Here is a 15730-nt window from a genome sequence, read left to right on the forward strand (position 1 = left end):
CTGTTTTATGGCTCATAACTCACAATGAGGTCTCTTATTTATAAAAATGTAGAGAGTGACAAGGAAAAAGTGGGCATTCTAAACTAAACTTTTACTCTGTGTTCATGGAAGAAAATCCTGGAGAAGGACCACAGTTGGTTGACAAAAGTCTGTGTGGAAATGGAGTAGATTCCACACCATTCACTGAAGAAAGTGTTTATGAATAACTGAAAGTGGACACAGTCATGGAGCTGGATGAGATGTATCCCAGCATATTGAGGTAGCACAGAGAGATTCTGGCAGGTCCTCTTAAAGATTTGTTTAATAAATCTTGGAGATAGAAGAGCAAATGTAGAGAATAGTGGTGAATGGAATTCACAAAAAAAAAAAAAGGAAAGATGAGTAATGGAGTACCTCAAGGATCGATCTTGGAGCAGATTCTGTTCAATATATTTGTGAGCAACATTGTCAAAAAGTGTAAAGGAAAAATCTGTTTTTGCAGATGACACAAGGACTTGCAATAGAGAAACACTCCAGAGAGAGTGAACAACATGAGACGTGATCTACAAAAAATGGAAGAATCTTCTGTTTGGCAATTAAGATTTAGGGGGTCTTTTACTAAAGCTTAGCTTATTCCTATGGGCCCTGTTGCAGATAACTCGAGCTAAGAGTTAGTAAAAGACCCCCTTAATGTGGTGTACTTGAGGGTTTGAAATCCTACGGTTGCTATATAGGATAGAGGGTGAGAGGCTGATGTTCATGGATCAGGTAAGAGACCTCAGAATGAGGATCTCAAGGTAGTGAAATGATGTGACAAGGCAGTGGCCATAGCCAGAAGGAATCTAGGTTGCATAGAGGGGACCATAACAAACAGAAAGAAGAAGGTGATTTTTCCCCTGTACAGGTCATTGGTGAGGCCTCATTTGGAATACTGTGTTCAGTTTTGGAGTCTGTATATTGCTAAAGACATAAAAATATTTGAAGTGGTTCAGAGGAAAGTGACCAAAATAGTATGGGGTCTGCACCAGAAGACATTGAAGAAGAAACATGATGAACTGAATATATATACACCTTAGAGGAGAAGAGGGACAAAAGATAGGAAAACTGTAGAGTCATAGGACATGAAATAAAGCCAATAGGAGAAAAATATAAAAGCAACATGAGGAAATAAAGGAGACACTGGGCCATTTAACATAGCTTTCAAAACTCAAGCTTAACAACAGCAGGAGCTTTGGAGAAGCAAGAGCTAATGTCATTGATTTTTTTTTTTTAATTAGCTGTGTGTGACATTCAATCATGGTTTCAGACATCAAAAGTACAGGATCTTGCACAAGATGTTTTACATTAACAAATGACTTATGAGGTCAACTAACTGCGGCATGAATTTTCTCTGTGAAGAATGCCCTCTTAGCCTTATCAACAGCAACTGTATACACCGAAAGCTAGATCATGTATATTTATCCTTCAATAAAGAGCTCTGCCATTTATGCTTAGCCTTTTGCAGATTCTGTGTAAGGTAGACTGAGAACAATAGAGCAATATGTTGGCTCACGTGATTAAACTCTCAAAGGGGTGCATCAAGATGAAAGGAGTTGTTATCAAGCTGCAATGGGGCAATAACCCACATTATTTTCCCCTTAACACATGCTAAATGGCCCTAATGCAGCAATAAATAGATCACCCTATGTTACATAGTAATGAGATGCAAACATGCAAATGCAGGTAAAGTATCTCATTACTATGTAAATACGATACCAAGAGAGGTACTATTGGCCAATTGATGACGCAGTCTCAAAGTCTTAGACAATAGGGCATTGAAACTGAATTCCAGATAATAAAGTAATCAGACCATGACACTTGTGCTGAAGTCAGCTAATTAACACTGTCCAAATGAGTAAAAGTATTATTAACAAAAATCAAATACAACTTATGGCCCTTGTTATGAATAGGAAACTGAACAATTTGTAAAAACCCAAGGGCAGTCAGAGCTAACAGAAAATCTTTACAATAATAGGGTAACTACACCTGATCGATATGAATGTTATGTTATGTTATTAGAGATTTGTATCCCTCCATATCCCCACAAAGCAGGTTCAGAGCAGGACCCAATACAGTACAATAAATACATCCTTCTAAACATAATTAGTATTAGTTTGGTGTCTGCGGTATAATCTGGTTTCTTAGAAATGTTGTACGTGAGTTTTCAACATTAATTGAGGCCCTTCTTAAGACTTGAGATATTAGCATCCTATTTGGATGATTCAATTGTTCTCAAGCTGGAGCCATAAAAGTGTCAAAACATGCAAAGAAGCCAGTTTTCTCCAGGGCCAGTGTGATTTATGTACACACTGTGGTTCAATTTGAAACATAGAAACCAATATCAAATTTTCAAAATCTTGTGATGATAAGAGACCGCTGTGCTGTGGGCAGTAACCATGCTTTCTTCTTTTAGGGGGTGTTTTACAAAGGTGTGCTAGCGCTTTTAGCTCGTACTCATCATTAGCGCTTGCTAAATGCTAGAGACGCCCATAGGAATGTATGGGGGTCTGTAGCATTTTAGCTCATGCTTATTTTTAGCATGCTCTAAAAACACTAGTTCGCCTTTGTAAAAGGCCCACTTAGGCAGGTGTTGGGACAATAGCTTTTAAACAGATGCCATTTATATTGTGTTCTGTAATTAGATCACATGTGTTACTATCTGATCTGTGAATCTGTACGGCAGTACCTATCCAGGCTGTGGAAACAAGAAAGAGGCTGTTTGGTGTTGTATATAATAAAAAGTGAAATCTAACTGAATGCACTGCTTGCGATTTTCTGTTTCTGAAAGGAACTTGTGGAATACTATAAACATCAATCGCTTAAAGAAGGATTCCGGAGTTTGGATACCACTCTTCAATTTCCATACAAAGAGCCAGAGAATTCAGCTAGACATAGGGATAATAGAGCAAGCAGTAGCTGTAAGTCTTCAAATGTTTAATATCCTCTGTACAGTAATCCTGATCTTTATTGTCCTTTTTAAAAAATATGTATAGCCCGTTAATATGGCAAGATATTTAGCTGAATATCTCTGTTTTGTTTTGTTCGCTGTTTAGCACTCTCAACTTCGCAGAAATGTTTCTGAACTTATCTTGCTAGATTTCCTTGCTGCCAAAATTAAAATCAGACTTCCACTTGAAAATCTATTAGGACTGTGCTTGGGATGTTAACTGTCTTTCTCCTATTCACAGGAACTTAACCAGTCTGTACAATTTTCAAATAACGTTAGATTACCAACTGGACTTAAAGCTTAATATGACTTTAAGAGGGTCATTCACTAACAGCACACATTAATGCTTTTAATATGTATTTTTTACCATAGGGCCCATTGCATAAAATGGGCTTTTTGGTAAATAATGTGCATTAATAGTGTTAGTGCATGTTGGGAGTTCATTTACTTACAAATTAACAACATAAAATGTGCATTTTTGGCCTGATAGAAATGTTGATACAGTACTTCAAAATAATCAGCCCTCCATGATTTTAATGATAAGTTTTTTTTTTCTCTAGGGACAAACAGTTATCACAAGTCCTCAAAAAAGGGTTATGTCATGAAAAAAGCCCAATAATACTAAATAGTTAAGTCCCAACACATTAAATTTAGACACCGTTCCCTACTGTACACCTCTACAGTAGTAGTTATGAGTGAAGGGGTCACCTGTATGTGGGTACAGTAGGTTTCTGGTGCGTTTTGGAGGGCTCACACTTTCTACCACAAGTGTAACAGGTATATTGAGATATGGACTGAGTCCTCATAAGAACATAAGCATTGCCATATAGGGACAGACTGAAGGTCCATCAAGCCCTGTATCCTGTTTCTAGCAGTGGCCAATTCAGGTCACAAGTATCTGGCAAGATCCCAGGACAGCAAAACAGAGTTTACGCTGCTTATCCTAGAATACGCAGTGGATTTTCCTAAGTCCATCTTAATAATAGCTTATGGACTTCCCTTAAAGGAAATTATCCAAACCTTTTTTTTTAACCATGCTAAGCTAACTGCTTTTATCCACATTCTCTGGCAACAAATTCCAGAGTTTAATTACTCATTGAGTAAAGAAATATTTTCTTCGATTTGTTTTAGTTTTACTACTTAGTAGCTTCTTTGCATGCCCCCTAGTCCTAGTATTTTTGGAAAGAGTAAACAAGTAATTCACATCTACCTGGTCCACTCTACTCAGTATTTTATAAACCTCTATCATATCTCCCCTCAGCCGTCTCTTCTTCAAGCTGACAAGCACTAGCCACTTTAACTTTTCCTCATAGGGAAGTCGTCCCACCCCCTTTACCATTTTTGTCACCCTTCTCTGTACTTTTTCTGTTTCCTCTGCACCAACCACTACACTATTTGCTGCTCTAATAGAACTGGCTATAACATCTGAAGGCATCATAGAGGCTGGTATATACTGTTTTTATTCACATCTTTGGTGGGTGGGAGGGGTCATTGACCATTGGGGGAGTAAGGGGGGGAGGTCATTCCTGATTCCCTCCAGTGGTCATCTGGTCATTTAGGACACCTTTCGTGCCTTATTCATTCTAAAAATAGGTCTAGACCAAAATGTTGAAGTTGTAGCCCTAGACGTATTCGTTTTGTTACATTATGGCTGTAAAACATCCAACGAATGCACTAAGACCACTCTAATCCTGCCCCCGACACACCCCCTTGTGATTTGGATACGCTGCCAAACTCTGCCCCTAAACTACAAGAAGTGTGAAAGCTCATGGTCAGGTGAACGTTTCATTCTTTTAAAACAACACAGAGAGGTTCTGCAGTGGCTATTGGAGCTTGCAGAAATATGACTGTAGGCCTCAATTACATAATGCAGGAGAAGATTGGTGGTGTGCCATGGTGAAAGAGCATTGCAAAATTCTCATTCCCCATTTCGTGGACCACATGTGACCTACCTTCATCTTCCTCTAAGAAATTTATGAGTGAGGAGCAAAGGAGAATATACTACTCTCTAAAATGTGGATATTCTCTTTCCTACTGTTCCAGGCAAATGCAGCAGGGGATCTTGCTCTTGTCCCAGACAGAAGAGAGCCCAAAAGCCCCAACTTACTGCTCAGCTGAAGCCCAGGATTAATTTTTTGCAGTATCTATACTAGTTGAACTTCAATAGGTGTGTGTGTGTGTGGGGGGGGGGGGGGGGGCTAAGGTTTTACATAAACCATTGTTCCCATATAACCTCTAACCATTTGGTTCTAAGATTGTCCATCATGGGTACAAGCTGTCTATTCAACATACCACCAGCTTGTCTACAGAGAGTAGCTTGATTAAACTCTTAGCACCAGGAAATACTTACCAAGTAGTTCTCTTCCCCATTGGAGACTAATTCAGTTGAACCTGTGCCACCAGAGGAAAAGGGCAGGGATTTACTGCAAGTATTTCCTGGTCACAAAGAAAACTGGAGGATTCTATCCCAACCTAGACCTAAGGACTTTGAACAGATTTTTGGTTTGAGAAAAGTTCAAAATGTTTTCCCTGGCGAGAATGATACTGGTTATGTTCTGTGGAGCCAAAGGATACATATATCCCGATGGAACATTATTCTTGTCACTATAGGCAGCCAATGATAATTGTCATACAAGGGAGATATCCTATCAAACTTTTTCAAGCCGCAGATAAGCCGTTTAGCTGTATTTTGTATTGACTGCAATTTTCTTAATAAGTTCTTAGGGCAGCCCAAGCCCCCTAGGGACAGACCCAGTACATGACTGTAAACCACTTAGGTCTAAGTGGTATATAAACACTTAAATGAAATGAAATTATGCTACAGTTTAGTTAAAATCAAGGCCTGAACTAAATCTAAAAGACTCCTGTGTAAAATATTTCTTAACCCGCCTAAGGTTGTGCATTATATAAAAAAAAACGCACACTTTTTTACATTTCCATTTTCCTGTGGTTCCCATGTCAGGTTCTGATCTAGTGTAACGCCCAATATTTTCAGAGGATTCTAAAATATGATAAACCATTCACTACAAAGGAACAATTCTGTTTTGCTGTCATATTTTGTCCAATCAGGAGAAACTTTGTTTTAAGCAATTAGCAGCTATCCAAATAGCAATTTTAGAAATGCAATTCTCTATATAAAGTTTTATAACAAAAATATAATCTGGGGTTGGTATCAGAACTGTAATATCATCAGCATACATAAATATGCGAAATCCTGCAGCCTCCAGAACATAGACCCTACGATGATATGAGCACATTAAATAAGACAGGGGAAAGTGGTGAACCTTGTGGTATGCCATAGCCTCTGCAGACCAACTGTCTGAATAGGATCAATTCATTTATACCAGATAAGATTTCTCTACAAGAAAACCTCTAAACCAATTTAGCACATGGCCTGTTATGCTATCTTTCTCAAAATTGTTAACAATAACGCATGATCCACAACAATCAAAGGCACTTGATAAGTCAAATTGCATAACAAGTGCCTTTTTTTCCCCTCAACCAGCAGTACATTACTATCATATAACAAAGCACATAATGTAGCTTCAGTGCTAAAATTAGCCCACAACCCAGATTGTGAATGGTGCAAAACATCAGATTTCTCCAAATATTCAACCTGTTGTATGGTAACCAAACCTTGCGTAAGTTTCACCAAGAATGGTATAGAGGCCATGGGCCTATAGTTGCTCACTTTAGCCCATGTTTCCTTCTTATTTTTTGGTAAACGGGTAAGAATAATACTCTCTAATGAAGATGGAAAATGGCCACAAGATAATGAATTGGTTAGACAGTCATAGATCATATACTTAAAGTTGGAAGAAATGCACCTCATCAAAGTCATTGGACATACATCCAGCTGAGAATGTGATTTGGAAAATTTCTTAATGAATTGATTCAGATCACACCATTTCATGATACGGAAATGATTTCATATCATATTAGAAGGGATTCCATTATCATAATATTTAGTATTGTTCAGTAATATTGGTGTTAAATTGTGCTCTAGTTTTAGCAATCTTTTCTCCATTAACTAACTTCCTGAACCTCAAATAATTTTTCTCCTCACTAGGGAGGTTATTCCAAAGTTCTGGTGTAAAACACAGAAAAATGCCACCCTGGGTCATCATCAATCTGATCCGAGGATATCAAGGAACTGCCAACTCCTCTTTCTAAGAGAATTGTAGGGGGCAGTTGTGAACTTAAGGGCTCAGCAAACTTGCCAAATATACTGGTTCACCCTCAAGCAAAATCCAATAGACTAAGGACAGTACTGAACCCTCTGGACAATAGGTAACCAGTGAAATTTACAAAAAAAGACACCATGTGGTCATATATCCTTTAGCCAACCCCCTCCTTGGCTACTGTATTTAACACCAACTGAAGTTGATGAAGCTGACAATTCATTAATCCCTGGCATAGTTGCCAGCTCTGTGGGTGCATGACCACCCCAATAGTGAGCAAATTCCTTGACTGTATCCAGAGAAAGGTAATTTCCATTTGGTTTAGCACCCCCAATAATTTTGAAAAGTTGGCTTCCCTGATCCCTGGCATTAAATATTGCAGTAACCTATATATAACATGGGATTTTCAAAATTATTGGGGGTGCTAAGCCCAGTGGAAATAACCCCTCCCTGGACATATACAAGGAATTTTCTCAATATTAGGGGTGCTCAAGCACTCACAGCACCCACAGAGCTGACTCCTATAATATGTGATAACACCAGGGCATGGCATGTGTTGTATAAGCAGAGCAAAAGCATCTTAGATGCTGTTCAGAGATTTTCATCTCTCTCAGGGAGGAACCATCTGAAAGAAACAAAGAATGGATCTCAGACCCACTAGATGGCAGTGCAAGAACTGCAGTAACCAAGCCCCAGAGAAACACGTGCAAGTGAATGTACATGAGAGAGCTTCATATCTAAAACAATATAACATCCCGGGGGTGGAGTTCTAGCAAGAGGATGAACCTGAACTCCACCCATATTAGAGCAAATAAAAGAAATTGAATATCAGTGTGATTTTCAGAAGGAACATAGATTGTGAACCCTCGCCATTTGGGGCATCAGAACCCTCAGCTCTCCAGCTAATTCTACCTGAGACCAATGGGAATAGATTCTGAGAAGTAGGGGGCCATATTTCTGAAAGACTGTGGAGCCAATTCTATAACTTGATGCCTCAAGTTAGATGTCTGGGTGCAGTGCAATGGACTGAGGGGCCCTTTCACTAAGCCGTGTTGTCGCTTACATGCACAGAACTTGCATCAGTTTGAAACTACCGCCCAGCTACCACATGGCCAGAGGGGTAATTTCATTTTTTATGCATGTCCACTACACATGCCAGAAAATATATTTTATTTTCCGGCACACGACGCTAACCAGGCAGTAATCGGCATTTTACACACGTAGACGATTACCGCACTAGAGGAAGGCTTCTGCTTGAGGGGCTTGGGGACCCCACCAGCCAAACCAGAGTCCCCAACATCCTGTGTCTGGTCCTCCCCAGCCTCTAAGGGGGGGTCTGGCACCAGAGTTTTCTCTCTCCTGCTCCTGTCAGGATGCGATTACCTGAGTCCCGTCAGGAGCAGGAGAGAGACAGACAGACCTCGGCACTGGGCCCCCCCCCCTTTCAGGCAGGGCCAGGGGAATCTCACCCTCCCTCCCTTTCGGCGGCCCTGGTCCAATATTGCCCTTGTGGACAAAAGGCTTGATATACCACTCGCCTTGGCAGATCACAGCGGTTTACATAACTAATAACAAATCATAAAAAAGAAAGGAACTCCATTGGTGAAAAGAGAGACCTAACCCACACTCAGCAGAAACCCATTCAAACATACCTACAAAGGACTACTAAGTATTAACATAAAATCAGTTTATACAAAAACAGGTTAAACAGACAAGTCTTCCCACACTCTGGGCTATAGTCCAAAATCCAGTTTGAAGATATGTGTTTTTAACAGAACCTTGAATCGTTTTTAACTCGGTTCTCTCTGTCATCAAGAGCTGGACTATATGTTTTCCTTGTGGCCTTATTGTTTTCATTTTATGAGAAGCTAAGAGCTGGACCTAGCTATTGACAGTGGTTGGTCAGACCAAAATCTGAAATGTGAGAGTTTTTTGTTCTTGATTTACCCTTCTTAAAAGGACGTAAGGGGAACCCAAGGCCTTGAGACCAGTTGTAAACCCACAACATATGTCGCAAAACAAAATTTGCTCCCAATGCCACCACCCTGGGGCGAAGTTCCAAAAAGGCCCTTCGTCTCATCTGTGTAGGCCGTGAGAGATCTGGAAAGATACGGACCTTTGAGCCCAAAAACAGATTTTCTAAGTGTCTCAACGAAAGCCGTAGTACGGCATTCCTATCAGGCTCCAACGCGAAAGTGGCAAGCAGAGTTAACCTCTGAGTAACTATTTCTAATGAGCTTTCTAGGAATGAGGTAAGATTCATTCCCTCCCCTATTACGGGGGGATTTCCCACCACCACTCCAGTACTCCCGATGTAATAAGCCCGTGTAATGGGAGGGAGTGAGTCCTTGTCCATTCCCAGGATGTCCACCAAATATTTTTTAACCATCTCCAAAGGAGAAATTAACGGCGATTTGGGAAAATTAAGAAACCTAAGGTTAAGCCTTTTAGTCTGATTTTCAAGGTATTCAAGTCGTTTATGTAGGAAATTATTGTCTTTAACCAAAGCTGTTTCTATAGATCCCATTTCTTGAATTTTGATATCCACACGTTCCAATTTCTGGGTTTGCTGTGCAGTCACTTGTGCTTGAAGCAGGGCAGCCTCAGAAAGAGCTTCAATATCAGAAGAATTCTGCTTTAAAGTAGTTTGCATAGAGGTTTGGATATTGTAAACCATATCCCATAGTGACTCCAGTGTCACAATTGCTGGTCTAATCACTCCACTAGCCACAGGAGGAGATGGAGGTAGACTATCAGCCTGAGCTAACTTGGAAACAATAGCTTGAAGCAATACCTTTGAAGCCTGTTGTAGTAATGTTTCCCGAAGTTGAGAATCTATCTCCGTTGCTGCAGTCACAACCTCAGACAGGACCAGCTGAGCCACTTCGGCGTCTGTCTCTGTTTGAACAGCCAGCAACTCTTTTCCAGGCTGGGGAGGTGCAATTCGCTCCACAGGGCTCAAGGAAGCCCCATTTCCACTCTCAATCGACTCCGAAGGGCCGAGAGCTGCAGTGGGGGTCGAAGTTCCCTGAGGACCCGGTTGCTGCCTGGGAAATTGCAGGGTTGTTTGTTTCATCGTCGAGGAGGTCACAGGAACCGAGGGAAATTCCTTTACTTTCCCCCTCCGCTTCCCCATGGTTAACGAGGCTACAGAGGCACCGAGAGAAACTCACAAACACAGCAGCCTCCAGGAGCAAACACAGGTGCGTCTATTCACAGCGCCATCTTGGAATATTGATATATTGTTTAAAAATTCAGATCATTTCGTCCTTTGAGGAATGCATTAGCTTGTGGGAGTTTGAGTACTGTATGGAAAGAAGTATCTTTGAGACCATCAGAGTCTTTGATACAAAATTAAATATTCCAGAATCTCCAGCAGATGTCCATAATTAAAAGTAAAGGGGTATTCAGTGAGGCTAAAGTCATTCCATTTTTAGCCTGCTTTCTGGAGCAAGGAAGAAGGCTAAGGAGATCATCATGCTTGTGTGTCCTTCCCTCCTCAAATAACTTATTTATTTGATATTCAATCTGTACTAAATGATCAGTGCATATCAGGAGATCCAAGTCTGTCTTAGCCAGGGTTCATATGCATATATACATGTGCAAACATGTGTGTGTCCTGGAATGTAGGTGCCATTCGATCTGCATGGAACTTCTTGTCTTATAACCATTGCCAATAGGTTGCTCATGAAGGAAGTTTGTATGCAAACAATAGGTACTTTCCCCACTTATAACACATGATTAAAGGCTTCAGTGGATGCTTGTTTGCTTCAGTATCCTAAATTCTGAGTTTTAGCATTGTCCACGCCTGCTTTGGGGTATTACAGTATTACAAATTGGAAAATTGGATTCTTGACACGCAGAGAGTGTGTGACATCCATAGGACAGTAATGAGTAAACTATTGGAAACGCTTCTAAAGCAGAGGATTGTGAGATTTCTCAAATTGAATGAACTTAAGGACCCGAGGCAGCCTGATTTCACTACAGGCAGATCTTGTCAGACAAATCTGATTGATTTTTTTGACTGGGTGGCAAAACGGTTGGATGTGGGAGGGGAGCTAGATGTGGTGTACTTAGATTTTAGCAAAGCCTTTGACACCGTTCCACACAGGCGACTGATAAATAAATTGAGTGTCCTCGGTATGGGACCTAAAGTGACTGACTCGGTTAAAAACTGGTTAAACGGAAGGAGACAGAGGGTAGTGGTAAATGGAACTTGCTCTGAAGAAAAGGATGTTACAAGTGATGTATCGTAGGGGTTGATCCTTGGGCCGGCTCTTTTTAACATCTTTGTGAGTGATATTACAGAAAGGTTGTCTGGTAAGGTTTGTCTCTTTGCGGATGATAGCAAACTGTGTAATAGAGTGGACACCCCGGAGGGTGTGGATAACATGAGAAAGGATCTCGTGAAGCTTGAAGAATGGTCTGAAAATAGGCAACTAAGATTTAATGCTAAGAAATGCAAGGTCATGCACCAGTCACAAAAACCCGAGGGAAAGGTACAGTATGGGGGTGAAGAGTGGGACTTGGGGGTGATTGTGTCTGATGACCTTAAGGTGGCCAAAAAGGTAGAAAAGGCGATGCTCAAAGCCAGAAGGATGCTCGGGTGCATTAGGAGAGAGATGATCAGCAGGAAAAAAGAGGTATACTGCCCTTGTATAAGTCTCTGGTGAGGCCCCATTTAGAATACTGTGTGGAATTCTGGAGACCACACTTACTGAAAGATATAAACAGGATGGAGTTAGTCCAGAGGGCGGCTACAAAATTGATCAGCAGTCTCGGTCATAAAACATATAGGGACAGGCTCATGAACCTCAACATGTATTCGCTGGAAGAGAGGCGAGAGAGAGGGGATATGATAGAGACATTTAAATACCTCTGTGGCATTAATGTACATGAGGTGAGCCTTTTTCAAATGAAGGAAACCTCTGGAATGAGAGGGCATAAGATGAAGTTAAGAGAAAATAGGCTTATGACGAATCTGAGGAAATACTCTCACAGAAAAGGTGGTGGATGCGTGGAATAACCTCCTGGTGGAAGTCGTGGAGACGAAGACTATGGCAGTGTTTAAGAAGGCGTGGGACAGACATGTGGTATCTCTTAGGAAAAGGAGGAGTTAGTGGTTACTGAAGATGGGTAGACTGGATGGGCCATAGGAAACTTATCTGCCGTCATGTTTCTATGTTTCACCTTGATGTCTTCTGAAGGTCAGTATGCTTTACGTCTCTCCAGTCCCAGGAGATTGCTCTATCCTTCTTGTAGAAATAGAGGTTAAAAAAGAGTTTTATTGCTTGCGGGGAGGAAGAGAAACAGAAATAGGTGAATTTTGCTTTTTCTGAAGGTGAAGAGAAACAGAACAACAGAAAAGGAAGAGTTCTGTTGTATTTATCCTGTTTCTTTTTTTATTTTTTAGCCTCTTATAGAGAATCAGTGACACAGATCTCATGTTGCGTCATAAACCAATCACTTAGCAAAAAGATGTGAGACCAGTTTTCCCTAGTCCTGAGATGGAGGAAAATATGAAGAGCTAAGCCCATTCCTGGTTGGCTCAAGCAGGTCACATTTGTTTGTGGGTCAGGTGGCTGAGTCAGATGAAATATCCAGAAATGTCTAGATCAGTGCTTCTCAACCCTCTCCTGGATGCACACTTAGCCAGTCAGGCTTTCAGGATTATCACAATGAAGGTTCATGGGATAGATTTTTATATCCAGACCCACCATATGCAATTTTATCCCATACATCTTCATTGTGAGAATCTTGAAAGTGAGCTAGTTAGCTGTGCCTCCAGTGGGTTGAGAAGCACTGGTCTAGATCATTACCTGACCTGGAGATAGACTGTGCTCTATGCTCATGAGCTGTTGTCTGTAAACATGCAGAGAGACTGGCCATTCAGTAAACACACTCACATCCTTTTTTTTTTGTTCAAAAAAAGTTTGTCTCATTCCTTTGAAAAGGAGCTCTCTTGTTATCTTAAGGTCATCTCCATATTTTTTTGTAGTTGGGGGTGGTCTTAATTACTTGGTGCAGAGTTGAGTTCTTGTATCTCTTCAAATGACATTTATATCCCACAGCTTAGGTCATTTTCTTAATTCTAGAACATATAATATTCCTGTGTCAAGTGTTGTTAATAATTCAGCATAAAACACATCATAGCTTCCTATACCTGCAATACAACATTGACGCAATAACACTGAGACAGTATCAGTTCAGTCCTCCCATTTGTCTTATTGGCTGGACCAGGGTAAGCACAACTCTCATGTCCACAGCAACAAACAGAGATACTCCAACTTTTTTGTCTCCAGGGCAAATAACAGGCATGAAATGAATGCAGAGAGAACACTGTTGTGAGTATGATTGCAATATATAGGTAGCAGTGTTTGATTATACAAAATTACCATCTGGAGAGGATGTACATATTCTTTTTTTGGGACTATGATTGGCAGTATAAATACCTCTTGAGACTAGGGAGCCTATTTACTAAATTGTGGTAAGGTTTTGCAGTTACTGTAAGGTAATTGCCAAAATGAATGCATGGAAACTGCAAAAATTCTATGTTAGAGGTTGGGGGTATTTCCAGAAGCTTCCCATTCAGTTAATGCAGAAATAAATTGTTAACACATGAGTTTTCAAAACCACAGAATTCAAGAAGAGAAAGAGTTGTGATCACAAAAGGTCACATAGAAAAATATGACTGCAAGATTGCTGAACAGATCATTCAGGGGTCCCCAGCCAGTTGGATTTTCATGATTTCTTTAAGACAAGAACTTCTGTTCATAAAGTGTCTCAGGGTGATGTCTGTCACAATGCAGCGGTTCCCAAAACTGACCTGTGGGACTCCAAGCAGGTCAGATTTCAGGATGTTTGCAACATATATTTATGAGCTAGGATTGTATGCATATTTATCTCATGTATATTTATTTTGTGGAAATCTGGCGTGGGATTGGGAACCACTGTTATAATTTATAAGCATTGTATTGTTGTGAGTGGGTCCGGGAAGGGTTGCTCATGGTGGAGGGTGAGGGCTTGGCGGTTGCAGAGAGGGGAGTGTCCAGGAAAGAATGGAGATCTTGTAGTTCTACAAGCCAGTACCCAGAAGTTATGTAGCTGCTGGCTGATATGCATTCAGGACCCACATAAATGTCTTATGTGGGTTCTAACTGAATATCAGCTGAGACCCACATAAATCCCAGCAGCAAATTCTTGGCCAGTCAGACCCAAATATTCAGTGCTGTGCCTAGACATGTCCTGGCATTGAATATTGGGGCCTAATGCTGATCACGGCAGTCAGCATTAAAAAAAAAAGTGGCCAACTGAATATTGACCAGTAGATATTTACTTAGAAAGTCCAATGAAGAGAAAAGACCTCAGAGTTTCTATTACCCTTAGCTATAACTTCACTGATTTGCATACAGTTTTTTGTGGAGTTTTTCTGAATTATGATTAACATTCGTAGCTTGGTGAGCTATCAAAGTAGTTATAGCTAAGAGCAACAAAAATTCTGAGGTATTTTCTCTTCATTGCACTTTCTAAGCAACTATCTAATTTATAATTAATTGTGGACTCATAATTCAACCCATTAGACATGTATTGTGTTTAATTGGTTTCTCTCCTACTGCATTTTGGATGTATTCACATCCCTTTTAATGTGCAAATTTTCCAAATTCACACATCTTATTTCATTTTCAAATGAATGTTTTCAATTATTTGTATAAAGTCTACCAAAGATGACATTACGATCATGGTGGTCTGGAAATTCCAATTATTACCTAGTACTGTTCATTTGAAATACTAATTGTGTGCAATCTCCTGTTGACAGGTGCTCACAGTGACTACCAGATAATGATGCATTGAAATGCAAAACAGAAATAAATGACTACAGATCTCAACAGCGAGAATAAAATTACTGTGTAGCCTGCACTAGAAGGCATTAATCCATCTAGAATTGATCTCTAGTATATGCAAGACATGCTGTATGAATTGATATTTTATAGTAAAAAGCCTCTTTCCAAGGGCTGGTATCTTGAAGCTTTTTTTTTCTAATGATTGCTACATGTGATGCACAGTATACTCTTCCCTTAACCTTTCCTGTAAATTAATTTGGATAACTTTTATAAGGGTATTCGAATCACACAAGAATAATTCAAAGATGTTATCATACATGAGCTTCTGAAGCTACATGGATTCCTTTTCCAAGTGCTCACATCTGGTTCAGGTTTATTGTACTTGATTAACCGCCCAAAGAAAAAAAAAAATTCTATCAAGGCAGAGTGCATGCAAGTATAAAAGGGATAGAGTCTGGAGAAGACAGCTTATGAGTTTACAAGATGACAGAAAATTCCTACATTTATCATGAATTCTTATGGTTTAATTTAAAATAAAGTCAGAAAGGAGCACAACCTTTATAAAATAAAAGATAAAGATCCATACACCCAAACCAAAATTAGGGGTATTGGACGCACACAGGTCCATTTTTCAGCACACCTGCAAAAAAGGTCTTTTTTATTGGCCATAAATAGACGTGCAACAAAATAAAAATAGGTACGCATCCATTTTGGGCCTGAGACCTTACTGCCACCCATTGACC

The 15730-nt window shown here is 40.1% G+C and overlaps 1 protein-coding gene across 1 annotated transcript in view; it reads left to right on the top strand.

Moving 5' to 3' along the window:
* Positions 1–15730, top strand: part of VAV3 (vav guanine nucleotide exchange factor 3) — a 594162-nt gene that overhangs the window by 558650 nt on the left and 19782 nt on the right. Inside the window, 1 exon segment of the mRNA XM_030206250.1 lies at positions 2807–2936. Within this exon segment, the coding sequence (XP_030062110.1) occupies positions 2807–2936 (130 nt within the window).

Source organism: Microcaecilia unicolor, chromosome 6, assembly GCF_901765095.1.
Source record: "Microcaecilia unicolor chromosome 6, aMicUni1.1, whole genome shotgun sequence".
Lineage (NCBI taxonomy): Eukaryota > Metazoa > Chordata > Amphibia > Gymnophiona > Siphonopidae > Microcaecilia > Microcaecilia unicolor.